The sequence below is a fragment of the Nothobranchius furzeri genome, chromosome 8 (assembly GCF_043380555.1).
Source record: "Nothobranchius furzeri strain GRZ-AD chromosome 8, NfurGRZ-RIMD1, whole genome shotgun sequence".
In the NCBI taxonomy this organism is placed as follows: Eukaryota; Metazoa; Chordata; class Actinopteri; order Cyprinodontiformes; family Nothobranchiidae; genus Nothobranchius; species Nothobranchius furzeri.
In genome coordinates, this window is record NC_091748.1 from 46,738,407 (window position 1) to 46,764,648 (window position 26,242).

General features: G+C 43.0%; 1 protein-coding gene and 2 long non-coding RNA genes across 7 annotated transcripts; 1 reads left to right on the plus strand and 2 right to left on the minus strand.

The window, feature by feature from the left end:
• Positions 1–465: 465 nt before the first annotated feature.
• On the minus strand, positions 466–9,953 carry LOC107374031 (flavin-containing monooxygenase 5). Of its 2 annotated transcripts, none has more exons than XM_070554069.1 (11): positions 9,689–9,953; positions 8,569–8,707; positions 8,236–8,424; positions 7,982–8,147; positions 7,763–7,905; positions 7,465–7,661; positions 4,787–4,922; positions 4,479–4,698; positions 4,312–4,384; positions 1,360–1,612; positions 466–1,228 (listed from the first exon to the last, which is right to left on the minus strand). In XM_070554069.1, the coding sequence occupies exons 2-11, from the start codon at positions 8,698–8,700 to the stop codon at positions 1,079–1,081; spliced, it is 1,659 nt and encodes a 552-aa protein (XP_070410170.1). In that variant the 5' UTR covers positions 8,701–8,707; positions 9,689–9,953; the 3' UTR covers positions 466–1,078. The 2 variants fall into 2 exon arrangements, with proteins under 2 accessions (XP_070410170.1, XP_054592268.1); XM_054736293.2 differs by having other exon boundaries at positions 8,236–8,420; positions 8,565–8,707.
• A 9,501-nt stretch (positions 9,954–19,454) lies between these two features.
• LOC129157130 (uncharacterized) lies at positions 19,455–23,347 on the plus strand. 4 transcript variants are annotated; one of them, XR_008560482.2, is made up of 9 exons: positions 19,455–19,642; positions 19,877–19,983; positions 20,159–20,202; positions 20,441–20,505; positions 21,047–22,476; positions 22,579–22,678; positions 22,903–23,070; positions 23,139–23,200; positions 23,271–23,347. It is a non-coding gene; the product is annotated as an uncharacterized lncRNA (long non-coding RNA). The 4 variants fall into 4 exon arrangements; XR_011521386.1 differs by having other exon boundaries at positions 21,047–22,678; XR_008560479.2 differs by lacking the exon at positions 23,139–23,200 and having other exon boundaries at positions 21,047–22,678.
• Positions 23,066–25,249, minus strand: LOC139071529 (uncharacterized). The gene is made up of 3 exons (XR_011521387.1): positions 24,992–25,249; positions 24,037–24,145; positions 23,066–23,959 (listed from the first exon to the last, which is right to left on the minus strand). It is a non-coding gene; the product is annotated as an uncharacterized lncRNA (long non-coding RNA).
• Between the last annotated feature and the right edge of the window lie 993 nt (positions 25,250–26,242).

The window sequence follows — 26,242 nt, forward strand, 5'->3', positions numbered from 1 at the left end:
AATCAGGGAAAATGGCAGCAGGTGTGTGGAGTGAGGGCTGGAGGGAAGACAGGTGAATATAATTATCTAAATGGGAAAACAGAAACAGAGGAGGGCAAATAAACCTAAACCTAAACACAGAGGGAAGGGCTCACACACACACATATACACATACACACACTGACACACACATAAACTCACACACACATACACACACTAATACACACATATACTGAGCTAGGGAACAAGAAGCTGGAGCAACAACTGGAGGGGGCTGAGGATGACTAAATAAACAGCGGACCTGAGGGAATGATATGAAGGCCTACAAACAGAAGACACATAAATGAGACGCAGACAAAGGACACATGAGGGCGCTATGAGACACAGAAGGGAATCTAGAGAGGGATGGAGAATCAGGAGACACATGAAGGAAGACGCAGACCATGACAGACAGATTCTTCAGAAACCCACAGCAAAGCATATGGCTTAGTTAAACAATTATTTTATTCATTTTTTCACTATTTATATTTGATCTCATATAATAGTATATACAAACTGGAAGGATTAATTTGTGCAACTTCAACACAACTTCATAAAACACTAACATGCTTTACTAGTTGATACATTTACTATAAGTTACCTGCTGCTATACTGTGGGAAGAAACAAACATAATTTTGAAAAATGAGAAAATAAAAAGCTTGTATATGCAAAATGCATAGCTTATAACCAGCTTCAAAGAATGTGTTCAGATGGTAAAAAGCTTATTTTTCTATTAAAACATTCACAATACTGTTTTTATTGTGAAACTGTGTTTTAGTTTTATAGTGAAAATATGGCAAACACATCTTCACTGTATAGAAAGGTGATTATAATGCCCAAATCTGACTTGCTTTTAATCAGTAAAACTGGTTACAGCACTTTAAAATACAAACGGTTATTTTAGGTCAAATTGTGTTAAATTGAAGGTTTCGTCCAATGTTACACTTTTCCAGTAAACTAAAAAGCTTCACAAAGCCATAGCAGTTAGAACTACTGGGAATAAGTGGCCGATGTCTTACTTGGCCAGTTACATAAAACAGCCAGTAAGTACGGTTTCATTTAGACTGTTTGTAGATGAAACTTGGACATCAGGATAGGGATGGTGGTTGGGTTGTGCACGTGAAAGTAATACAGAGCAGCACCTCCAGTCATGACGATCAAACTCAGCTTGATGAGGCGACCTGTGGTTGAACTCTGATTGATCGTCAGCTGCAGGAAAATGATAGTTTGGATATTACAAAACTTGCAGACTCTGCTGAGCATCTGATAAAATTATTTCAGAAAAGAATCCAAACAATATGAAGCAATAAGAACTTTGGGAAATGATGCCCTTTTCAGACCTTTCGGGTTTTTAGCGGCTGGTACATGCGGTCCAACTGAGTGAAGATGGCCTTTCGTGCCCCTATCCACTTCCCCGGTCCCATTAGTCGGTACTGGTATGCAGTGACAGGTCCCCAGAACACCCTTTTAAACAGCGGGAAGTCTGTGAAGAGGAGCCAGAGGAGACTGGGCCGTACTCCAATATCCTTTGCTAAGTCATCCATGTACTCAACAAAGTCTACTTGTAGGGGTGTCAACTTTGACACGACATAGCTGAAAAAAATACCAAAATAAAAAAATGAATTTAAACAACAAGGTTTAAATAGAAAAAACATCATATTTCCCAAAGTGAACTTGTGGACAGTTTTGCTTCCGTAAGCTAGCCATGAGAGTGGAGTAGGGGTGATTCTTCAGTGTGAGACATTGAAGTTGTAGTGTGAGTGTGTGAAGAGGGTCAAATGCTAGACTCTTTTAGAAATAGGGTAAGGAGCTACAATATTGGGGTTGCTCAGAGTAGAGCTGCTGGTCCTCTGCATTGAAATTAGTCTGCTGAGATGGTTCAGCTCTCTGATTAGCATGCCTCCTGGTTGCCTTTCTTTAGAGGTTGTATGGGCAGAACTTGCTGGGATAATAAAGTTTCTATGTCCTGGGGATGCCTTGCGATTCCCCATAAGGAGCTAGAGCAGTGAGAAGATGATTGAATTTCACCCTTGTAATGATTACCTCCCAACCTTGGGTAACGACTGAAACCTCAAGACTGACATTTCCATAGAACAGGGGCAGGCAATCCTGGTCCTTGAGCACCACTATCCAATATGTTTCAGTAGTTTCCCTGTTCCAACACAACTGATTTTAATCAGTAAGAGGTAAACAGGCTTCTACAGAGCTTGAAAACCTGGCAAACAGGTGATTCGACCATTGGATAAGGTGTGTTGGAGAAACAACTAAAACATGCTGGATAGCGGCACTTGAGGACCAGGATTGCCTAACTCTAACATATAACAACATAACACTGTTAATGTCATAGGCGTCATTTTAACCGGGGACGCCGGGGACATGTCCCCGGCAAAATTTGTGATTGGCATCTGTGTCCCCCCCACTTTCAAAAACGCCTGCTGATGAGGATTTTTGTTTTACCAGCTCAGATCTTATACCAGGGGTCGGCAACCTGTTCCCATCAAAGAGCCATCATTACCCTTTTCCCACGGTAATTCTGGACAAACCTTAATAAGCAGTGACTTAAGTGAAGCAGGCAGGTCGCGCCAGAAAATTTAGTTTAAAAAGACGTCATAAATGTGTTCCCCCGTCCTTTTTATTTATAAAATATGAAGTAAAAACTCACAATTTAATTTTCAATTATTTGTCATTAATATGTAGTCTACACCCGTGCGTTAAGTGGACCATCTTCCAGTAAAAGCAAAGCATCCAGCCCATCTCTCCAAATGCGTAAAATGTGCATCAGCCGCTAGTTAGGTGCGCCGCGCGCACCATCAGCTGATCAGCCCAGACAAGAGCAGAGCAACTAGAGAAAGAATAGAGGATAATTGTGTCTGGATGTGGATGGAGATTACATTTTACAGCAGCCTGATCATCATTTAAATACATAAACCATCACCTGTCTTCTAGTCCACGCTATCAGCATTATTTTAATTGGTGTGTGTGTGTGTGTGTGTGTGTGTGTGTGTGTGTGTGTGTGTGTGTGTGTGTGTGTGTGTTTTCCACTTCAAACACTGGTCTAACCAACCAGACCAGCGTGTCCAGTAACATATTAATGTTACAATTAAACAGTTTCACTTCATGTAGGCTAGGAACATTTCACCTGCCGTGGCCCGACCGCTTCTGCTCCACATAAACTTTGTGCGTAATCAAATGTCTCTACGCGTCATGCGTCTCCATATTAGAGACGGGAACAAGCGCTGTTCAGCCAAAGTTTCATAATTTCATAAAAAGAACATTTTTCCAAGTGACACATCCCTCAGAGAGACCGGGTTTCCAGACTGTTTCAGTGGGAGGAAATCTTATCGCATGCGCCGGTTCTGTGCTGCGCTGCGAACCCCAGATCTTCAGCTCACTGTCCACCGTGGGCGCTCCGAGCCACGCTGAACACAGTGTCCAGTATAAAGCTCTGATGTTCTGATGGGAATATTTGACCTCCGCGATGTGCGTTAACGATTAAAATGTCAGCTCATCCATGCGCATCAGTGTGCGTCCTGCGTCGGGGTAATTCTTTCAAACCAAGCAACATCCTTGAGTTTATCCATCAAAATAAACAGTCAAATGAAACGAGGGCTCGGGCGAGATTCGATCCCCAGACTCCCGGGTGAGAGTCATACGCTCTAACCAGTCAGCCAAAGGGACAACCCCTTGGCCAAGTAGCCAGGGCACATGATCTATCGGGACACTCACACTGCCAAACCTGATTATGAAACTTTGGCTGAATAGTGCTTGTTCCTGTCTCCAATGTGGCGACGCATCCAGGAACCTGTCTGAGGAGAAGCCCAGAATCTCACATCCTTCAGCTCAGGAAGCGCATATGATTACGCACAAGCGTGACGCGTCAACCCGGTCTCACAGTAAGACTGGGTTAGACCTGTTCAGGTTTACGCAGACAATCTTTACATTTGGAATTGGCATACAGATGTAAAATTAATGCAGTAAAATATAAAGCATTTTATTTAAATATCCATTCATTATTTTACAAGCACAGAGAGCAGCATCAGATGGATGGAAGAGCCGCATGCGTCTCCAGAGCCGCGGATTGCCGACCCCTGTGCTAGCCTACTTTATTGTCCCCAGCAATTTTTAAACCCCACTCAAGTGTATGGTTATTGTCCCCAGCAATTCTGACAACAAACTGACGCCCTTGGTTAATGTAATACCAATGCTAGCATCCTTCTGTTGGTGATGATTCATTAAGTAAAAAAAAACTTTACTTGGTTTGGTATTAAAGTTGTAAATCGAGTTTCTCGTACCTTTTCTCAATTTGCTTGGTGTCCTTTTCCACAGCCTTGATCATAGCCTGGTTTGCTGGTAGCTTCTTATGGCCTAAAAAACCAAGACAGATGGACAGATAGTTATAACTTATAAATGGTAAATGGGGGGATATTTAATTTTAAACCACAGTGAAGGGCATCCTCACCGGCAAAGACTCGAGCAACAAAGCGAGCCTGCATTTCAGCTTGTGGCATGATGGCTCCATCAGAATGGATAAAACCTACAATGGCCAGAGTGGGATGTTCCAGGTTTGGAGGAAAAACATGTTTGTACAGACCGACTCGGTGGCCTGACTTGTACATTGCATTGTTTGGCAAGTATGGGAAGTCATAGTTGTACCCTGTGGCAAAGACAATTGTGTCCACCTGTAATATAGAACACACAAGCACTCATTCCTCAGTTTGTTCTTGACATAAAGAAGACCTTGAGTAGGCCATGTTGTATTTTACTGACATTTTCCACAGCGCTGCCATCATCAAACACCACGGTGGATCCACGAATCTCTCTTATGTTTGGTTTAATGAGGACTGACCCAGACAAAATCTTGAAAGGAAGGTCATCATTGATCACTGGGATCTGGCTGAAGAGCCTATTGAATGTAAAGAGATGGTGGAGGAGTGAGAGAGTCATGAAGTAATCTGCATTCATTATAAAAATCTAAAAATAAAAGTCCGTTGACCAGGGTTTTGATTTAATATAAAGGATTAAAGGAAGAGAAGCCATCACCAGCGATCTCTGAAGATGGCTAGAGCTACTAGCTGGAACATGTAAGGTAAACAAATAACTTTTACTAAACTCTAAAATCATCAGAGACTGCACGAGGACTGCGGGGGACAGACACCTTTTGGAGCGGCTAAAAAAACTTCATGAGCGCAGCTTTGATCACAATAAAAAGCAAGTCATGTCCAAGATAAATGGAAGTCCACGGCAGCGCAGGGACCACCCCATGTCCCCTTTATGCCGCCATCACGTAACTTTATTGTGAAAAGGACACGATTGCGCCACGGTCTGACCACTTATTAACAACCTAAGGCTCCCAGATGCTGCCAAAGCAATGTGGCTAATTGACAGCTTTGTTTCCTAAAAACAACTTTTGAATAGTGCTAATCTTGACTCTAACTTCCTCATGAAAACTTTTCTTTGGCATTCCAGTCTGGAAATCTGTTGCTGAGTTACTGACTTTCATTTCATACAACTTTACTTCCTATGTCAACAAAGTATCCCTTTAACCCTTAGTAGATGGTACCTGATTTGGCAATACCTAAAAGGCAGAACTCAAGATTTCCCAGTGAAACAACCCACATCACTTGTGCCGCTGCCATGTCTAAAAAAGACAGACCTATTCATTCACATGGTTAAAAAAACACTGATTGGTCAGACTGTACCAACATCTTTGAATCAAATTCTGACAGCCACAGGGCCTTTGTGAACACTTGTTAGCAGCAAATCAACTGGCTTCATTGTGAACACAGCAGTCCCAATAAGGAAAACAATGCAACAAACTGTCAAGTTCTGTGTTCCTTTGGTCCCCAGCCCCCTCCAGGTTTCCCTCATGTTCCCCCTAGTCACTTCACTTGTTTTTAGTTTTCTATATGTTCAGATTATCTAGTCGTATCTCCTTTAGTGTGTTGTTTCCTTCCCCATGTAGGTCATTAGTTTACTTGTCTTTAGATCTCCTGTGTCTTAGTTCTACAGTGTTTAGGTTTATTTTAGTTTAGTAGCTTTGTTTTACAGGATTTAGATCTGGTGTTCTCCCCTGCCTGTTTCTGCTCCTCCTCTCAGTTTATTAGTCCCACCTGTTCCCAATTCCCTTTTATCACCCAGCCCCTGTGTATATAACCCTGTCTTGTCTCTCAGGCCCTGTCCACACGTAGCCGGGGATCTGCCAAAACGTAGATATTTTTCTACGTTTTGGCCTGTCATCCACACGAAAACAGAGTTTTTTCACACGAAAACGGATCTTTTTAAAAACTCCGGCCAAAGTGAAGATCTGCGTTTTCTCCGTTTTGGGTGTCTGCGTGTGGACAGACAAAACCGGAGTTTTAAGGTCCGCAACGTCACTTTCCACGACAAAAAATGCTGACATCACGTGTGCGACCTGTGTTTACACTAGCCAACAGCATGGATGCCCTCAGAGCTGCGCTCGCTTTATCAATTGTCCAAGCGCTTTTTGCTTGTTTGTTTTTGCAAGCGGAATTACTGCTCCTTGCGGAAGACGAGAAGTTACGCTGACTGGATACAATTCGGGGGAAGTACTGCCGCCTACAGGTCTGGCATGTCCTTAACAACGTATTTATCCGGGTACGTGTGGACAAAGTTTTTTTTTAAAACGAGGTGGTGTGGATGCAAGTTTTTGGAGGGGCGGATATTCGTTTTTACAGAAACCCGGCTACGTGTGGACTAGGCCTCAGAGTTTTGTTGGGAGTATGAACAGTAGTAGTGACTGTTCACATGCAATCAGGAGGGTGGCGATAATGCGCTAAGTAGCTTGCATTTGCCGTTGAACACTCACTGAAGAAGAAGAAGTGTTTTGTTGGTCCATTGTCTTGTCAACGTTGTTCTAGTTTCCCTCCTGTGCTCTCTAGGTTCCTGCTCATAAGTTAGAGCTTTTGTTTTGGCTTTCAGTGTTTATATGCGAGGCTTAGATTCCAGCCCCTTTGGATTTTTACAACTCCTCCTAAATAAAGGATTCTTCTTCTTGCAACTGCTCCTGCCTGTGCAGCTCTGGGTTCTTGCATTTTGGATCCAAACCTCCTACCCTCAATGTGACACAAACTGTGTGTTTAACACATTTCTTCCTTCTACTGAATCAGACAACAAGATCAACCTTTGTTCCACACATGCATCATTGAGCCATGACCATCTGTGACTGTATGTAGTTCACCATTTATCTCTTCTTGGGTCACATTTGATCCTGACTGCAAAGTGGGAACATCCAGCAACTGCTGCAGTGATGGAGAGCCATCATGGTTCTTGCCAAATCACTCAACTCCTCATGCTTGCCCCATAGTTTTTTTTCCAACACACTTTTAGTAATTTCAATTTCTACCAATGAAATCCATTCATACACTGTTTTTTGTATAAGAAGGTTAGTGCATTAGCGTCACCCCCTGGATGTAAAAATGTCATACCTGTGTTTTGGTTTCAGCCCGTACATAGCGTGATCATACATGGCGTTGAGCTTTTTCTCACCCAGCCAGTTCAGAAAACTCATGGGCAAAACCTTGAACAGGACGTGTACAAATCGTGAGTTGAACCTGTCCACTGGTTCGCCATTGTCAGAAACCTGACGGATGACCCAAGCACCACTGCGAGTGCTCAAATACACCTGCAGGAGAAAAACATCAACTCACAAAAATACCCAACAATCTGAACACGAAATCACAAAAATGTTAGAAGAAAGCCAAATAATCAATGAGACTTCCCAACCTGTTCTGCAACTCTGCTTCCCTCCACAGCGATGTCACCTCCTGAGTTGCCGATGCCAATGACTACCACTCTCTTCCCATGCATGTCCTCAGGTCCTTTGTAGTCCCAGCTGTGGAAGTAGTGTCCTTCAAATGTCTCAATTCCTGCAACAATAGTGCTGTGTTGTTCAACCCTTGTGTATAGACAGTGTAATTATGCTTTTTGCAGCCACACATTTACCTGGGAAGTCTTTGAGTGGCAGGTTAGGATAATTGAAGTGACCAGAGCAGCAGATAACTGCTTCAAAGATGTGTCTCTCCTCTAGTCCGTCTTTATTCTCTGTGACCACCTCCCACTGACCAGTGCGAGAGAAATCTGGTCTCTGTGTGACTTTCTTCACTGAGGTCTAACATAAGAAAACGAAAATGAATTACAAGTCAGTCAATGCATGTAAACATCAGCAACATTATATAACAATATGCTTCTTTGGTAACCTGAAAGCGAATGTGTTCAAGTAATTTGAAGTGCTCTGCGTACATCCTGAAATATTTCAGGATTTTAGAGTGGTGCATGTAGTTGGGATAATCAGCAGGGATGGGGAAGTCGCTGTAGCACATCATCTCCTTCCAGATATTGATGGTGAGGGAACGATAGATACTGGCCCTGTTGGGCTCTGAAACTTCCTGCAGAGTTACAGTTATGACAGAGCATGAGACAAACAAGCCAAATTCCAGAAAGGGTGGAGTAAAAATGGATAACAATTGGTTTATTTTCACATGACTAGCTTGAGGACATCAACAGCAGATTAACAAAAAGCAGCAACTTGCCTTGAACTTCCACAGACCACCCATGTCATCACTGCTTTCAAAGCAGGTTGGCTCCAAGCCCTCATCTAGACACGCCTTGATGCTGGTCAGACCTGAGGGGCCCGCTCCGATCACTGCTACTCTAAACACCATGATGAAGCTGCAACATGTCAACAGAAAAGTAGACAACAGTATCTTTAAGCAAAACAGGTGGCCACTATGAAGAATGGATAATTTATGGTTCACAAAGTTTCAGATTAGACAATTGATTTAAATAGCATTGTTCATTTTCTTCTGACTACAGCGAGTAGCATTCTCCTTTACGTGTTTAGTTTAGCTGTGCATGATTATCATAGATGTTTTTGCTGCTGTTGTATTTCACTGAACTGAACAATTGTTGCCTGCAGCAGCTCAGTCTTATTTTCTTTTTCAAACATTGTTTATTTGACTGAACAAGTTGTCTCCAATGCAGTTTCACCACACTCAACTAATCTTAGGAATTTCAGAACAACCTCGAGGCTTCAGGCACACTTTCTTCAGCTTTCTTTTCAGCTGAAGCTCTGATTACAGTCCCCGTAATCAAAAACTTCTACCCGAAGGAGGACAAAGGTCATTACCCTGCTGTGCTAATTTAAACTGAATGACCCTCTGAAGGCAACCAACTGTGCCACGTCTGTGCAGTCACTCATATGTTGGTACTTCTTCTAATGAGATGTGCTGCACTGGTCGAATGTGTGCTTAATTTACTTGTTTCCATCACCTAGCTTCATATTTTAAAAGTCTCCACATGGCAACAGTCCCTGTGAGGGTTTGCTTTTGCAGTATCTTTCCCTTTTCACCAGAGATAATGCATTATCTCAACGTTTTCAGTTTGTGATAGCTGCATTGTTTCAACATCACAAAATAATAAAGCAATAAATAAAAACAACTGAAAATGCCAACATGACAATAAACTAATATAAAAGAAAAGTAAGGCACTTTCATTGTGATTGCCATAGAGAAAAAAGGATACTTTCTTTGCTCTTATGTTGTTCTAAACATGTGAGTTTGAGCCACCGACACAGCATGGGTGAGTGGCTGAGTATTCAGCTCACTCGTGATTGAAATGCAGATTGAGAATTTAAAATGCTGTTTTTCTTACCGTGTGTGCTTCTGAGCCTGAAAGAGGGTCGAGACATCAGAGCACCGGCTTTTATACTGAGACGGAGACCTATGGCATACTCCCCCCCACCCCCACCACCACAGAGACTATAAACTGTGAGAGACGGTGTGAGTGCTCTCTTTGTAGCTTAGAAAACATTCAGGAAGCTGCAGACTAATTCAGTCATGCCACGGGAATTTATATAAGAAGATTGTTTGGTTTAATTTCATTAACTGTATTTCTCTAAATGTGGTTTGCACAAGGACGGTTCAAACTTAGTGACATGATGACAGAGCAAATAATCACTTATGCTTGCCTGGCAGCTTGCCTGACCTCCATTAACATGTCTTTTGGAGGTAATTGTCTTGTTATACTACTGGATGTGAAATAATTCACGTGAAAATCAGATCAAATATGGCAGCCGAGCTGTTCAGCCTGTTTTTCATTAGAAAAGCTGAAGTTTTTTTGGTTTTGTTTTACAGTAGACTTCAAAGAGCATTTGCTGGGAATGAACAGAGACTGTAATCAGCTGTTTGGAATGAACGCAAGTGAACTCTGAAACCAAGACTTGTGCTCAGCTAAAGCTAGAAGGACAGACCAAGCGCAACATAAAGATAAAGTTTTCTCTGCATTTTCCATTCTCTCAGTTCCTCCACACAACAACTCCTCATGATTGCCAAGAAGAATAATTTTGTGACTTTTACTGCATTTGCCTACAGTAGAAGTAATCAATAGCTTAGGTAATGTTTACAAGCTCCTTTAACGTATGAATGCCATCGATTCAGTTTGATGTTTGCTTAGACTTTTGCTCTGATTGTTGCAGTTGGGTCTTTGTGCTCAGACAGAAACGTTGGAGAAGGAAGTAGGACTTGGGTCATACTCTTTGTATTCGTTGTGCATCATGTTGATCTTTTTTACTTTTCTTCTTCTGCTGAAGCTTTTTATGAAGATGAAGTGAAGCAAACCTTTTATATTTTCATTCATTATTGAAGTTGAAAAGCTGTTTTAACCTGTCAAAAGGACATCGTATGCTGCTTTTCACAAGAAAATCTGAAATGGGTAAAACTATCCAGGAATGTTTCACCAATCAAGAAAACATGTTCTAGTTGCTGACTTTTCAAATTTCTGTCTGATGAAACATCTGTGAGATAGGTCGGAACATGCAGGTCTGGTTTGGTGGAAGCCACGTTTCTCAGCTTACAAGACTATAAAAATCTATTCCAGGAGTCTAGTGAGGTCTAGTGCAGTGTTACAGATTTATAATTGATTAATCTGAGAATCAATTACATTAAAATTGTACATATGCAGCCAATATTTTTCTAAATCTGTTAGTTTTTTCTTCATCAGCTGGAAATTCCCTGATTCCACATCCAGCAGTAGATTCCACATCAAGAATAGTTCAATTCAATACCATGCACTCAGCTCAACTTCTGAAAGGTCAAAAATGTTATCAATCTACTACATTTTGACACATTTTCCACCACGTGAATATGTTTTGTGCAAACTCATTGATGGTGTCATGGGTTAATTCCACTTAATCTGATGTTTCAGTGCACCATGCTTTTGCAGAGCAAAAACAACTTTCCAGTGGATGTAGATTTACTGATTTTCTTATTTAAAACTGTAGTAGGGGTATAGTAAGAAAATGTGATTCAAAGACGAGAGAGTGGTTATATATTGTCAGAAAAAAGCATGAAGGTCAGAGAGGTAACACAGCCAGAGCATGTCAGACTTTGCCCAGCCTGATGGAAATTTCCACATCTGTTGGCTGTGACAGTATGGGTGAAAGATGATGGAATTAAAACTTCTGATAATCCAGAACACAATAATCTATTCTTAGGAAGATTATCACAGTTATTATAAACCATAACATTAACTGCCACATGTAAAACACACGGAGGTTTTAATTTAGGCATCAAAAATGAAATGATTTTGAGAAAACTGGAATTAATAATTGGTGCCAATAAGTAAGTAAAAAAAAGAAAACTAAAGCTGATTGTTCTTCTCTGCAGACTGCAGTGTAATTACGACACTGGAATTTAACTGCAAGAAAAAGTGCATGGAAATTTTTCTGCTGACTCAGTGATCAATAAGTGGTTTCATCATCAGCCCAGTTTGGACTCACAATCTTAGGCCCTGTCCACACGTAGCCGGGGATCTGCCAAAACGTAGATATTTTTCTACGTTTTGGCCTGTCATCCACACGAAAACGGAGTTTTTTTCACACGAAAACGGATCTTTTTAAAAACTCCGGCCAAAGTGAGGATCTGCGTTTTCTCCGTTTTGGGTGTCTGCGTGTGGACAGACAAAACCGGAGTTTTAAGGTCCGCAACGTCACTTTCCGCGACAAAAAAATGCTGACATCACATGTGCGACCTGTGTTTACACTAGCCGACAGCATGGATGCCCTCAGAGCTGCGCTCTCTTTATCAGTTGTCCAAGCACTTTTTGCTTGTTTGTTTTTGCAAGCGGAATTACTGCTCCTTGCGGAAGACCACAGACGAAGGACGAGGTTAAGAACGGGGGAAGTACTGCCACCTACAGGTCTGGCATGTCCTTAACAACGGATTTATCCGGGTACGTGTGAAAGCAACATTTGCCTTACAGCCGTTAGATGAACTCTTTGCTGCATTGCAACATGTCACCACTAGAGGGCTCACTAAAATTAAGAGTTTTCTGGTTTGCGCAAATTGTGCACAATCCCAGGGCTTTCTGCATATCTGAATGCACAAATGTGTCATGGTCTGCGTCTGTGTCTTCTCCATGTGTCTCCTTATGTCCTCCATCCCTCTTTAGATTCCCCTTTTTGTGTTCTCTTAGCGCCCTAATGTGTCCTTTGTCTGCATCTCTGTTGTGTGTCTTAAGTTGTAGCCCCAGCCTCTTGTTCCCCAGTTCATTGTATGAGTTTGTGTGTGTCAGTATGTGTATGTGTTTGTGTGAGTTCTTCCCTTAGTCTTTAGGTTTAGTTTTGTGTTTTATATAGTGTTAGGTTCATTTGCCCTCCACTGGTTCTCTTCCCCATCCAGATAATTGTTGTCACCTGCCTTCCCTCCAGCCTTACTCCACACACCTGCTTCCTGTTTCCCTAATTGCTCCTCCCTGTCTATATAAGCCCTCCTTGTCTCATTGTTCTTGTCAGTCCATTGTTATTTGTCAGCGTTATTTGTTCTGCCAGTCTGCTCGTCCCTCTTGTGTTTTTTGACTCCCTAGATTTTTGGATTTTGGCTCCCTGCCATTTGGATTTATTTTGGTTCTTCCTCCAAATAAAGGATTTTTACTTGTATTTCCACTCCAGCCTCTTGTCATCCTAGGTTCTGCATCTTGGGTCCTAAACTCCTGCTCCTAAACGTGACAGAATGGACCGACCAGACCAGGACCCAGCAGAACCTCCAGCTTCACCAACATCCCAGGTCATGGAGACCCGGACACCTGTTGGGGCTTTATTCAGGACTGCGCCCATAGCCTGGACATGACTTCCTCTGAGTTCAATAAAGTCTCCTTCATGGTGCTTTGTTTGAGGGATGGACCTCTGGATTGGGCAGCTGACTACCTAGAGATCCACCCAATCGAGACAGTTTCTTTTTGGGACTTTGCCAAGAAGTTGCTACGAGCTTTTGGCCGTGACCCTCCTCCACCAGTCGCTCCTGCCACTTCCTCCTCCAAGTCTCCTCCTTCTGCTCCGAGACTTCAGTCCGTTCCTGCCCCGGTCCAAACTATCCGAACCGGCTTCATTTCCTTCTCCCCTAAACCTGTTGGTGCCCTCTCAGCACATCCGAAGGGCCAAGCCATCACACCCTCGCCTGGACCAGACAGCGCTGTCGCATCTTCTCCGGTGGGCTGTCATTCCTCCTCAGTTCCTGCCAGTGTCCTCTCCATACCTCAGCTGAGCCAAAAAAAAAACACACCGACGACGCCGCAACCGTCCTGCTTCAGCGGTGGTCCCGGTGGACACATCGCCTCCTGCTCCGGCGGTGGTTCCGGTGGACGCATCGCCTCCTGCTCCGGCGGTGGTTCCGGTGGACGCATCGCCTCCTGCTCCGGCGGTGGTTCCGGTGGACGCATCGCCTCCTGCTCCGGCGGTGGTCCCGGTGGACGCATCGCCTCCTGCTCCGGCGGTGGTCCCGGTGGACGCATCGCCTCCTGCTCCGGCGATGGTCCCGGTGGACGCATCGCCTCCTGCTCCGGCGGTGGTCCCGGTGGCCGCATCGCCTCCTGCTCCGGCGGTGGTCCCGGAGGACGCATCGCCTCCTGTCTCGGTGGTGGTTCCGGAGGACGCATCGCCTCCTGTCTCGGTGGTGGTCCCGGAGGACGCATCGCCTCCGGTCCAGCCTTTCCAAGAGGCTCCGGTCCAGCCTTTCCAAGATGCTCCGGTCCAGCCTTTCCAAGAGGCTCCGGTCCAGCCCGTCCAAGAGGCTCCGGTCCAGCCCGTCCAAGAGGCTCCGTCCAGTCTGGCACTTCCAGGCCTGAACGGGACACCTCCTGTCTCCGGCTCTGAAGTGGACGTCTCACGCCCCGGCTCTGAAGTGGACGTCTCACGCCCCGGCTCTGAAGTGGACGTCTCACGCCCCGGCTCTGAAGTGGACGTCTCCACGTCCAAGTCTCCAGTCTCCACGTCCAAGTCTCCAGTCTCCACGTCCAAGTCTCCAGTCTCCACGTCCAAGTCTCCAGTCTCCACGTCCAAGTCTCCAGTCTCCACGTCCAAGTCTCCAGTCTCCACGTCCAAGTTCCCAGTCTCCACGTCCAAGTTCCCAGTCTCCACGTCCAAGTTCCCAGTCTCCACGTCCAAGTTCCCAGTCTCCACGTCCAGGACTCAAGTCTCCACGTCCAGGTCTCCAGTCTCCACGTCCAGGTCTCCAGTCTCCACGTCCAGGTCTCCAGTCTCCACGTCCAGGTCTCCAGTCTCCACGTCCAGGTCTCCCAAATCTCAAGCGTTCCTGTTCCCACAAGTGTTCCCACAAGTGTTCCCACAAGTGTTCCCACAAGTCTTCCCACAAGTGTTCACACAAGTCTTCCAGTTCCCACAAGTGTCCCCAATAGCGTTCCAGTTCCCACAAGTGTTCCTGTCTCAAGTCTCCCCACAAGTGTTCCTGTCCCCGCAAGTGTTCCTGTCTCGAGTCTCCCCACAAGTGTTCCTGTCCCCGCAAGTGTTCCTGTCTCGAGTCTCCCCACAAGTGTTCCTGTCCCCGCAAGTGTTCCTGTCTCGAGTCTCCCCACAAGTGTTCCTGTCCCCACAAGTGTTCCTGTCTCGAGTCTCCCCACAAGTGTTCCTGTCCCCACAAGTGTTCCTGTCTCGAGTCTCCCCACAAGTGTTCCTGTCCCCACAAGTGTTCCTGTCTCGAGTCTCCCCACAAGTGTTCCTGTCCCCACAAGTGTTCCTGTCTCAAGTCTACCCACGAGTGCTCCAGTTCCCACAAGTGTTCCAGTCCCCACCCCGGTCTCAAAAGTTCCAGTCCCAAGTGTTCCATTCCTCACCTCAAAAGTTCCAGTCCCAAGTGTTCCAGTCCTCACCTCAAAAGTTCCAGTCCCCTGTGGTCCAGTCTCAGTCCCCATCTCCAGAGACCCTTCCTCGTCCTCTGAAGTTCCTTCCTCCTCCTCCTCCTCCTCCTCCAAAGCCCCCTATCCCCAGAGTTCCCTGGTCCCGCCTCCTGGTTCCCCATCGCCGGTCCCCGAGACTTCCCTGGTCCCGCCTCCTGGTTCCCCGTCGTCAGTCCCAGAGACTTCCCTGGTCCCGCCTCCTGGTTCCCAGTCGCCGGCCCCCGAGACTTCCCTGGTCCCGCCTCCTGGTTCCCCGTCGCCGCCCCCCGAGACTTCCCTGGTCCCACCTCCTGGTTCCCCGTTGCCGGCCCCCGAGACTTCCCTGGTCCCGCCTCCTGGTTCCCCGTCGCCAGCCCCCGAGGCTCCCCTGGTCCCGCCTCCTGGTTCCCTGTCGCCGGTCCCTCTGAGTCTCCTGTTCCCTCCTCGCCCGCCCTTGTGGTTTGTTTTTGTTTGGTCCCTCCTCTCCCTCCCTGTGGTTTCATGTCCTGTTTTTGTCCTTGTCTTTTGTTTGTGGTTTTGTCTTGTTCTTGTCTTGGGCGTCTGGTATCCGCCCTTTTGGGGGGGGGGGGGGGGGGGGGTACTGTCATGGTCTGCGTCTGTGTCTTCTCCATGTGTCTCCTTATGTCCTCCATCCCTCTTTAGATTCCCCTTTTTGTGTTCTCTTAGCGCCCTCATGTGTCCTTTGTCTGCATCTCTGTTGTGTGTCTTAAGTTGTAGCCCCAGCCTCTTGTTCCCCAGTTCAATGTATGAGTTTGTGTGTGTCAGTATGTGTTTGTGTGAGTTCTTCCCTTAGTCTTTAGGTTTAGTTTTGTGTTTTATATAGTGTTAGGTTCATTTGCCCTCCACTGGTTCTCTTCCCCATCCAGATAATTGTTGTCACCTGCCTTCCCTCCAGCCTTACTCCACACACCTGCTTCCTGTTTCCCTAATTGCTCCTCCCTGTCTATATAAGCCCTCCTTGTCTCATTGTTCTTGTCGGTCCATTGTTATTTGTCAGCGTTATTTGTTCTGACAGTCTGCTCGTCCCTCTTGTGTTTTTTGACTCCCTGGATTTTGGCTCCCTGCCGTTTGGATTTATTTTGGTTCTTCCTCCAAATAAAGGATTTTTACTTGTATTTCCACTCCAGCCTCTTGTCATCCTGGGTTCTGCATCTTGGGTCCTAACCTCCTGCTCCTAAACGTGACAAAATGGATAACACATTTGTCATTTAATTAGAAAGTATTCTATTTATGTTTTTAAATATATCACACATAAATGTTTATTATTTTATGACCTGGTACACCATCTATTTAAAATTTGTTAGTAGGCCTATTGCCTCCAAAAATAGATGTTTGTCTATGATTTCTTCCAGTAATGTGATTTGTTTTTTGATAATCTACATGAGATTTCAGTGGGAAAAGTTAATATTTTACATCATGTGACGCATTATCATGAAGTAAAATTTACCGTACTCATTCAATTCACATCTTAACACACCTTTTCTGAGTCTACTGTTGCACAGGCATCATTTCAGAATAAGCAGAATCTCTTGTTATCTAATGTTTTTTGTAGCCACACTGACTAATTCTCTGCCTGATAGACTTGTGTTGTCCCATTAAACAGCTCATCAGTAAATGTTAAAACTGTTAAAAAGTCCTGCATATACTTTAGCTTGGACTGTTTCTCATTTTCATACAGTGGGCCAAAAAAGTATTTAGTCAGCCACCGATTGTGCAAGTTCTCCCACTTAAAATGATGACATAGGTCAGTAATTTACATCACTTCAACTGTGAGAGACAGAATGTGAAAAAAAAATCCATGAATTCACATGGCAGAATTTTTAAAGAATTTATTTGTAAATCAGGGTGGAAAATAAGTATTTGGTCACTTCAAACAAGGAAAATCTCTAGCTCTCACAGACTGTAACTTCTTCTTTAAGAAGCTTTTCTGTCCTCCACTCGTTACCTGTATTAATGGCACCTGTTTGAACTCATTATCTGTATAAAAGACACATGTCCACAGCCTCAAACAGTCAGACTCCAAACTCCACTATGGCCAAGACCAAAGAGCTTTCGAAGGACACCAGGAAAAGAATTGTAGACCTGCACCAGACTGGGAAGAGTGAATCTACAATAGGCAAGCAGCTTGGTGTGAAAAAATCAACTGTGGGAGCAATTATCAGAAAATGGAAGACATACAAGACCACTGATAATCTCCCTCGATCTGGGGCTCCACGCAAGATCTCATCCCGTGGGGTCAAAATGATCATGAGAACGGTGAGCAAGAATCCCAGAACCACACGGGGGGACCTGGTGAATGACCTGCAGAGAGCTGGGACCACAGTAACAAAGGTCACCATCAGTAACACACTACAACGGCAGGGAATCAAATCCTGCAGTGCCAGACGTGTTCCTCTGCTGAAGCCAGTGCATGTCCAGGCCTGTCTGAAGTTCGCCAGAGAGCACATGGATGATACAGCAGAGGATTGGGAGAATGTCATGTGGCCAGATGAAACCAAAGTAGAACTTTTTGGTATAAACTCAACTCGTCGTGTTTGGAGGAAGAAGAAAACTGAGTTGCATCCCAAGAACACCATACCTACTGTGAAGCATGGGGGTGGGAACATCATGCTTTGGGGCTGTTTTTCTGCTAAGGGGACAGGACGACTGATCCGTGTTAAGGAAAGAATGAATGGGGCCATGTATCGTGAGATTCTGAGCCAAAACCTCCTTCCATCAGTGAGAGCTTTGAAGATGAAACGTGGCTGGGTCTTCCAACATGACAATGATCCCAAACACACCACCCGGGCAACAAAGGAGTGGCTGCGTAAGAAGCATTTGAAAGTCCTGGAGTGGCCTAGGCAGTCTCTAGACCTCAACCCCATAGAAAATCTGTGGAAGGAGTTCAAAGTCCGTGTTGCTCGGCGACAGCCCCAAAACATCACTGCTCTCGAGAAGATCTGCATGGAGGAATGGGCCAAAATACCAGCTACTGTGTGTGCAAACCTGGTAAAGACCTATAGTAATCGTTTGACCTCTGTTATTGCCAACAAAGGTTATGTTACAAAGTATTGAGTTGAATTTTTGTTATTGACCAAATACTTATTTTCCACCCTGATTTACAAATAAATTCTTTAAAAATCCTGCCATGTGAATTCATGGATTTTTTTTCACATTCTGTCTCTCACAGTTGAAGTGTACCTACGATGTAAATTACTGACCTCTGTCATTATTTTAAGTGGGAGAACTTGCACATTCGGTGGCTGACTAAATACTTTTTTGCCCCACTGTAAAAATACTCTATTGGCACCAGTAGTGTATTAAAAGCTCTGAACAATCATCTGTTCAGCAATATTCACAAACGTAACTTATTTTATTGTTTTTTTAAATAAAAAAAGGAATTTTCTAATAGAATCAATCAATAAAATAACTCATTTTAGATTTATAGGCATTTGTGTTTACATAAAACCACAGTTTGTTCTTACAAATTCTCTGTGAAATATAGTTCTATGACGATTTTGTATTTAAGTTAGTTTTGGTTGCTTTTTTGTAGACAATGAAATCACAGAAAATCAACCAACACTAGACCACAGCCTAAGCTGCAGGGGCGTGTCCAGGGAGTGGCCTGGGGTAGCACATGCCACCCTTAGAATCTGATTGGCCACCCCAGGTGTCACCCTACTAAGTTCCAGTTTAAACTGACTTTACATTGTCGACAAAAGGCTTGAGTTGTAAACTCCAAAAATAGTGTGTGGTAGCATGCACCTTTCACATTGTCTTCTAGCCCAGGCCTACAGAACATTTCTGTAGTATTAATATTATTTATTATTTTCTATGGGATTAGATTTGTGCCAATATGATCAAGAAAAACACTTTGGAGAGCAAACAAATTTTAAGACATTGAGAGAAAAAACATTGGTTTCAAAAGAAAAACTTACTATCTGAATCAGATTCTTAAAATGATCAAGAAAAACACTTTGACGGTCAAACAAAAATTAAAAAATTGACAGAACAAAAATATTGACTAAAGGAAAAAAACATGTTTCAAAGGTAAAACTTACTATCTGAATCAACCTCTTAAAATGAGTAACAAAGGATGTTTCCTTTTTTGTTTGCCTCTATGTGTTTTTGTTATCAATTTCCTTAATTTTGTTCTCGCTGCTCAGCTTTGCTCTCACTACCAGATTTGCACTTACACTGTCTGGCTTTCTCCTTTGCAATCCCTGAGTTTTTGGTTGCAATTCTAACACAACCCTTTCGGGTGGGCGGGACTTCTGAGAAGTCCTCTCCCATAGGACAGTGGTTTCTCTTGAGTGACAGTTCAGTGACCTGGAAGTGATGTAGCCTCCAAGACATTTTTTTTCCACCTGGTCAACAACATGAATTTTGAGCTCCAAACACGTTATTTCTGCTGTCTGTGGTGTCTACTGAGGATCTAAAGTGAGTATTGATAATATATTTTATCTTTTCTTAGTTAATCTGTAAGTTAAACCACTTTTTAAGTTGGTTTTAACCAGACGTTAGCTCACTAGCTAGCTGCTAAGCAAGCCATTGCGCTAGCCTCAGGACAATGGTTCCAGAGAGACATATTAAAAACTCATCTTAACATATTCATTACTGGTTTCATGGAATTAATTATTGCAGTTTATGTTAATAAGTTTGCAAATTTTTCAGGAACCTGTGGAACATCAGAGACTTTGCAGCTATTAGAGTTAACCTGTGTACTGCTAACTTGCTACAGAGGAAGCAGCAGAAAGCTGAGCTAACAGGCTGTTTTGCAGGTAAATACTCTTTTAGTGGAACTGCAGGATTTTTATGGTATAACTCAGACAGAATTTACATGAGCTAATGTGGGAAGACATTTAAACTACATTTACATATAGATACATGCATTTTTTATTCCATGTTACTTGGATGGGCTAAACAAGTTCATAGTTCTGCCTGCTCCTTTTTCAGTGAAACGAATGGATTTTATGATGTAACTCTGACTGATTATCTAAGTGAGTATGTTTGATAATAAATTTCTTTCCAGTATACAGATCTGACATTTGTTTGTCAGAACAAGACAAATCAGATTCAGTGTGCTTTCTGTCTCGTGTTCTGTATTCTCCATCAAAAGAATGTTATCCAGGGCAGATAATCAATAATGAGTTAAATACATGCTTTTAATTAATTTTTACATAAAATCTATATTTTTGTCTAAAAGCTATTTTTTATTTATTTGTTCATTCTTTTTAGATTGAAAACTACTGCATTGCATTACAATGGAAGTGCTACACGGCCACATGCATCAACTGCAGCTGGTGAGCTAAGACACACCATAGTGTACACAAAGTACACTGCAGACAAGGGTTGTAAGAAAATATCAATATGACAATATATCGCGATATATTTTCCCAGTGATATTGTATCGATATTCTCAAACTGTGTCTCTAAAATATCGATGTGGTAATATATCGTGATTTTTTTCCTGAGATATTACATCCATTTTCAAAAGCAGTGTATCTAATTTTTGGAAGAATTTACATGCAAACATTTGTGTATTTTCTTTGTTTTTGGTGCACTTTAAATGTCGACCGCTAGTTGGCAGCAGTGTGCATTGGGTTTTGTTTCCACCATTGAAATTTAAATCTCGCTATTATGGTTCAGATAACTCATGTTATATATGTTAAGTATCAGTTTGGACTGTTTATTGAATATTCTTACAATAAATTCAGTCAAAAATACACATCCCTACTGCAGACCAATCCCACCTCATGTAGTTCATATGCTGTATAATAAACCCACAGTGATGGTTATGGATAAATATCTGTACTAATGGTAATCTTTTTCCATTGTTTCCAGTTGACAAGCATATGGACCTATTGTTCGAGTCCGTGGTGGTGGATGCTCTATCATATCAGGAGTCTGTGGTGGTGGATGCTAGGGCTGCTCAATTAATCGAATTTTAATCACGATTACGATCTGAGTTTTGAACGATTATAAAAAACAAAACAAGCCGATTATTTGCTCCTCCCGCCTGCGCTGCCCCGAGTTGCAAATGAAGCGCTCCTCACAGTGTTGCCAACTTAGCGACTTTGACGCTATTTCTAGCAGCTTTTCAGACCCCCTTCTTGATTTTTTTTAACTTAAAAGTACCTAGCGAACACCTGAGAAACATCTCTGGTAACCCTTAGCTACTTTCTGGATAACTGTCGTCGACATTTCCTGCAGGTTAGCTAAACACTCTGCCTGCGCCCCGGACCGTTCTTCAGGACATTAGGAAAGGGAATGATGTAGTGATGTGTCAGTCGCTAAAGAAACAGCTCTCAGATCCGGCTCCCTGTTGGAGTAACCAGAGTGAGTGACACACACACACCGCACCTGCGGACTCCTGAGCCACTAAAAACAGCTAAATGTGCGCGTGCGCGGCGTGCTAAACACACGTGCAGTTTGCCCCGATTGCTGTGAGACCGGGTTGGGGGGTGGGGGGTGTAGCTGTGGTTGGGACAATTATTACATTAACTGATGGACTTGTAAATAAATAGTTTATAAATAAGCTAGAAATAAGTTCCTCACGCTGATAATTAATAACTAATCTCTCTGAGGACATGGTGCTAGTGCACTCTCCTACAACACCTTGACACGACTAAATAAGTATTATGCAACATTTTGTGAACATAAATTTATTTGCATGTATTTGTTGCCACTGTATAATTCTTGCTGTCAGTATTTGCAAGGTATTGGTATTTGGGTCTGTACTGGTTAGACTTAAATGAGTTAAACCAAGGTCAATAGCCCTTGGGTCATAAACTATGAGCTATAAATATATTGGTCTTTTTATCCTGGGAATCAGGAGTTCTTTTAGTGATCATCTTGTTTCCTATTTTTGTCCTGATTGTGCCCTGAGCAGTTTTATGACTGAATAAAAACAAATAAAATCAACATGAATTGAAAAATCGTCCTAAATAATCGTGATCTCAATTTCAGTCACCATAATCGTGATTATTATTTTCGCCATAATCGAGCAGCCCTAGTGGATGCTCTATCATATCAGGAGTCTGTGGTGGTGGATGCTCTATCATATCAGGAGTCTGTGGTGGTGGATGCTCTATCATATCAGGAGTCTGTGGTGGTGGATGCTCTATCATATCAGGAGTCTGTGGTGGTGGATGCTCTACCATATCAGGAGTCTGACTAAGTACCTGTGCCTTAACCTCTCTGTGTCTAGTTCAAAAGACCTGAAAGACCTGCTGTAAGCAGGCTCAGGTTAAGATTTTAAAAGAACCTTTAAGGTGAGCAACACAACACAATATAAATCTTTATTATTATTGTACGCTGTACAGCTAGAGTAAACTTGCATGCTCAGAAGCCACGTATGATTACATCGCCTACAGGTTGCCTGATGCTGAACTTCAGGCAGCTGCGTGTGACCGTGGAACAGCCGCCTGTGGGAGGTCGTTGTGTTGCTGTTAGGAGTTTGGGTCGGAGTCCTGGGTTTGTGTTCCCTTTAATCTCTTCCTTAGCCTTGCTAGTCACCATTGCAGAGCACCATGGAGAAGCTTACCTGAAAACTCTTCTCATGGGGCAGGCACATCCTCACACACCTGTAACCCCATCCTTGAATAAAAGCTGGTAGCTGGTCACTCATCAGTGTTTTAACCCATATCTAGCCCATGACTCTGCCGTTTTTCAAACTTATGTTCTCATTTTCTATGCAGATCTATGGGAATTCTTTCCTTGAAGCTCCTGATCACATAACTATACTGGCAGTCGGCTTACCCACTACCTTCTGCTCACCCGCTTGCAACTCATGCTGTCATTCTCCCAGACTTCTGGTTGTTTCTCCACCATTCTGCTGTCTCCTGTCTGCGCTACGACTTCAGACCGTAAGTACCTAAACTTTTCCTTTTGTAAGTCTCTCTTTAGTCATTACTAACACTCAATTTTACCTCAGGGCCTTCTGATCTTTAAACACTAAAACCTGTGGCTCCATCTCTGTGGCGTTTCTCATTCTCTGTAAGCTACCTGCACAGTCTAAGAAAAACCTGACCTGTTGCCTCTTACTAACGTCTGCTCTTCCTCGCAGAAGCTTCTGGTTCCTGATCTCCAGCTGTTACCTCTTCAGTCATCCATCAAACACTTTAATAAACTGTTTTTAGCTCATTTGTCTCCTGAGTTTCTCTGCACGAAGGTCAGGTTGTTGCAAAAATCATGACATTAGCAATTATTTTTGCACCACTCTGTTAAACAGCCGATATCTTTAAAAATACATTGAATGTCAAAGTGAATGAAAGGCATCCATTCAGCTTTCGGTGTCTAATGCAGGATTTTATGGACAGGCACCAAAACAGGAAATTTATAAATTGAGATTTATTTACTAAATCAGGTAAACCATAATAAAATACTAATGTTTAAAGTCCGGAGGAGGGAGGAAGGCTTTATAGCAGGGGTATTCAATTCTAGTCCTGGATGGCTGGTATCCAGCACGTTTTAGTTGTTTCCCTGCTCCAACACACTTGAATCAGTGGTTGAATTACCTGTGCAACAGCTCTGCAGAAGCCTGTTAATTATCTGCTGACTGAAATCAGGTGTGTTGAAACAGAGTTAAAACTAAAACGTGCTGGATACCGGCCCTCCAGGCCCAGAAGTAAATACCCCTGCTTTATAGGCACAGAGAACTCCCATCAGGATCCTGGAGACGGCACAAGGAGATGACAACATGAGTGTGCCCTCCCAGATCACACCAACACCACCTGACCACATGGAGGCATGAGTCTGTAAGAAAGAAAAACTGGTGATGTATAAGATCTAAACAAAATCTATGAACAAAATCAATCTTACAGTTGTTTAACCTGCTGAGCATCGCCTCCCCAAAGAGCAGCACAAAGGTGCAACTGGCTCAGAACCAGGGTGCTCTGTTATGCAGGTGGTCACCTCCTCCTGCTGACACCCGAGGATTGCCTACAACAAAGGGAAAACTGATATCAATAAGGAAATAATTAAATCAGAGCTAAAAGTTTATTTTTAGTGTGACGTTTGAGATTGTGGGAAATAAATGTGGACATTATGATTTTCTATTGTGGGGTCAGTACCTTGGGCGTGTCTGCAGCAACATTTTGTCTGGCTGACAATGAAGTAGAAAAGTCACCAGTTGAGGCAGAGTTAGACTATATTACTCCAGCTAAGCTAAAAGTAGCTAAACTAGACACTAGTCACCAGACTATGGTTACTATAGATTTACTAGAGAGTTACATCATATAATCCATTAGTTTCACCGAAAAAGGAGCAGGCAGAACTATGAACTTGTTTAGCCCGTCCAAGTAACATGGAATAAAAAATGCATATATATATATATGTATGTATGTATGTAAATGTAGTTTAAAAGTCTTCCCACAATAGCTCATGTAGATTCTGAGTTATACCATAAAAATCCTGCAGTTCCACTAAAAGAGTATTTACCTGCAAAACAGCCTGTTAGCTCAGCTTTCTGCTGCTTCCTCTGTAGCAAGTTAGCAGTACACAGGTTAGCTCTAATAGCTGCAAAGTTTCTGATGTTCCACAGGTTCCTGAAAAATTAGCTAACTTATTAACATAAACTGCAATAATTTATTCCATGAAACCAGTAATGAATATGTTAAGATGAGTTTTTAATATGTCTCTCTGGAACAGTAGACCATTGTCCTGAGGCTAGCACAATGGCTTGCTTAGCAGCTAGCTAGTGAGCTAACGTCTGCTTAAAACCAACTTAAAAAGTGGTTTAACTTACAGATTAACTAAGAAAAGATAAAATATATTATCAATACTCACTTTATCCTCAGTAGACACCACAGACAGCAGAAATAACGTGTTTGGGGCTCAAAATTCATGTTGTTGACAAGGTGGGAAAAAAAATGTCTTGGAGGCTACATCACTTCCAGGTCACTGAACTGTCACTCAAGAGAAACCACTGTCCTATGGGAGAGGACTTCTCAGAAGTCCCACCCACCCGAAAGGGTTGTGTCAGAATTGCAACCAAAAACTCAGGGATTGCAAAGGAGAAAGCCAGACAGTGTAAGTGCAAATCTGGTAGTGAGAGCAAAGCTCTGAGCAGCGAGAACAAAATTAAGGAAATTGATAACAAAAACACATAGAGGCAAACAGAAAAAGGAAACATACTTTGTTACTCATTTTAAGAAGTTGATTCAGATAGTAAGTTTTACTTTTGAAACATGTTTTTTTCCTTTAGTCAATATTTTTGTTCTGTCAATTTTTTAATTTTTGTTTGACCGTCAAAGTGTTTTTCTTGATCATTTTAAGAATCTGATTCAGATCGTAAGTTTTTCTTTTGAAACAAATGTTTTTTTCTCTCAATGTCTTAAAATTTGTTTGCTCTCCAAAGTGTTTTTCTTGATCCTATTGGCACAAATCTAATCCTATATTTTTCATATTCACATAGTATTTAGAGTCCCACTCAACTCCAGTTGATGGCAATAATGCAACAAGAAGTGACTTGCAAACCACCACAAAACTAGAAGATGAATAGAAAAAAATGGGTGATTGTGCAATGTGAAACTGCAAAATTCACTAGAAAGTAAATAAATAAACGATTTGTGTAAATAAATAAATAAGCATAACAATTGGTGCCACCCATGCATAAACAAGTGCCCCACATGGGCCACCCCATTTTTAAAGTCCTGGACACGGCTCTGCTAAGCTGTGCTGAATGATGAAGTGTGTGATTCACACTCCAGCTCTGTTGCCTCCAAACATTATAACTGACATTTGTCGTGAAAGGAAAAAAGGAAAGCTCTTACCTAAATATGAACACCAAGGTTTTTGCAGAAGTTAGTTAAGTGTTGAAGACAAAAGCAAGCTACAGCATGGCATAGGCGGGGTCTAACAAAAGAGCAGGAATTTACTTTCATGCACTGACACACCTGGGATCACCCAAAGCATGCCTGTGGAATACTGTACAGAGCCTGGCTGTCTGTCGGAAAGGAGACATCTGCATTCCAGCCAGCCAAGTTCTTCGAAAGGACACCAAAATGTTATTTTTTCTTCCAGTTTTAGAAGTGTCTT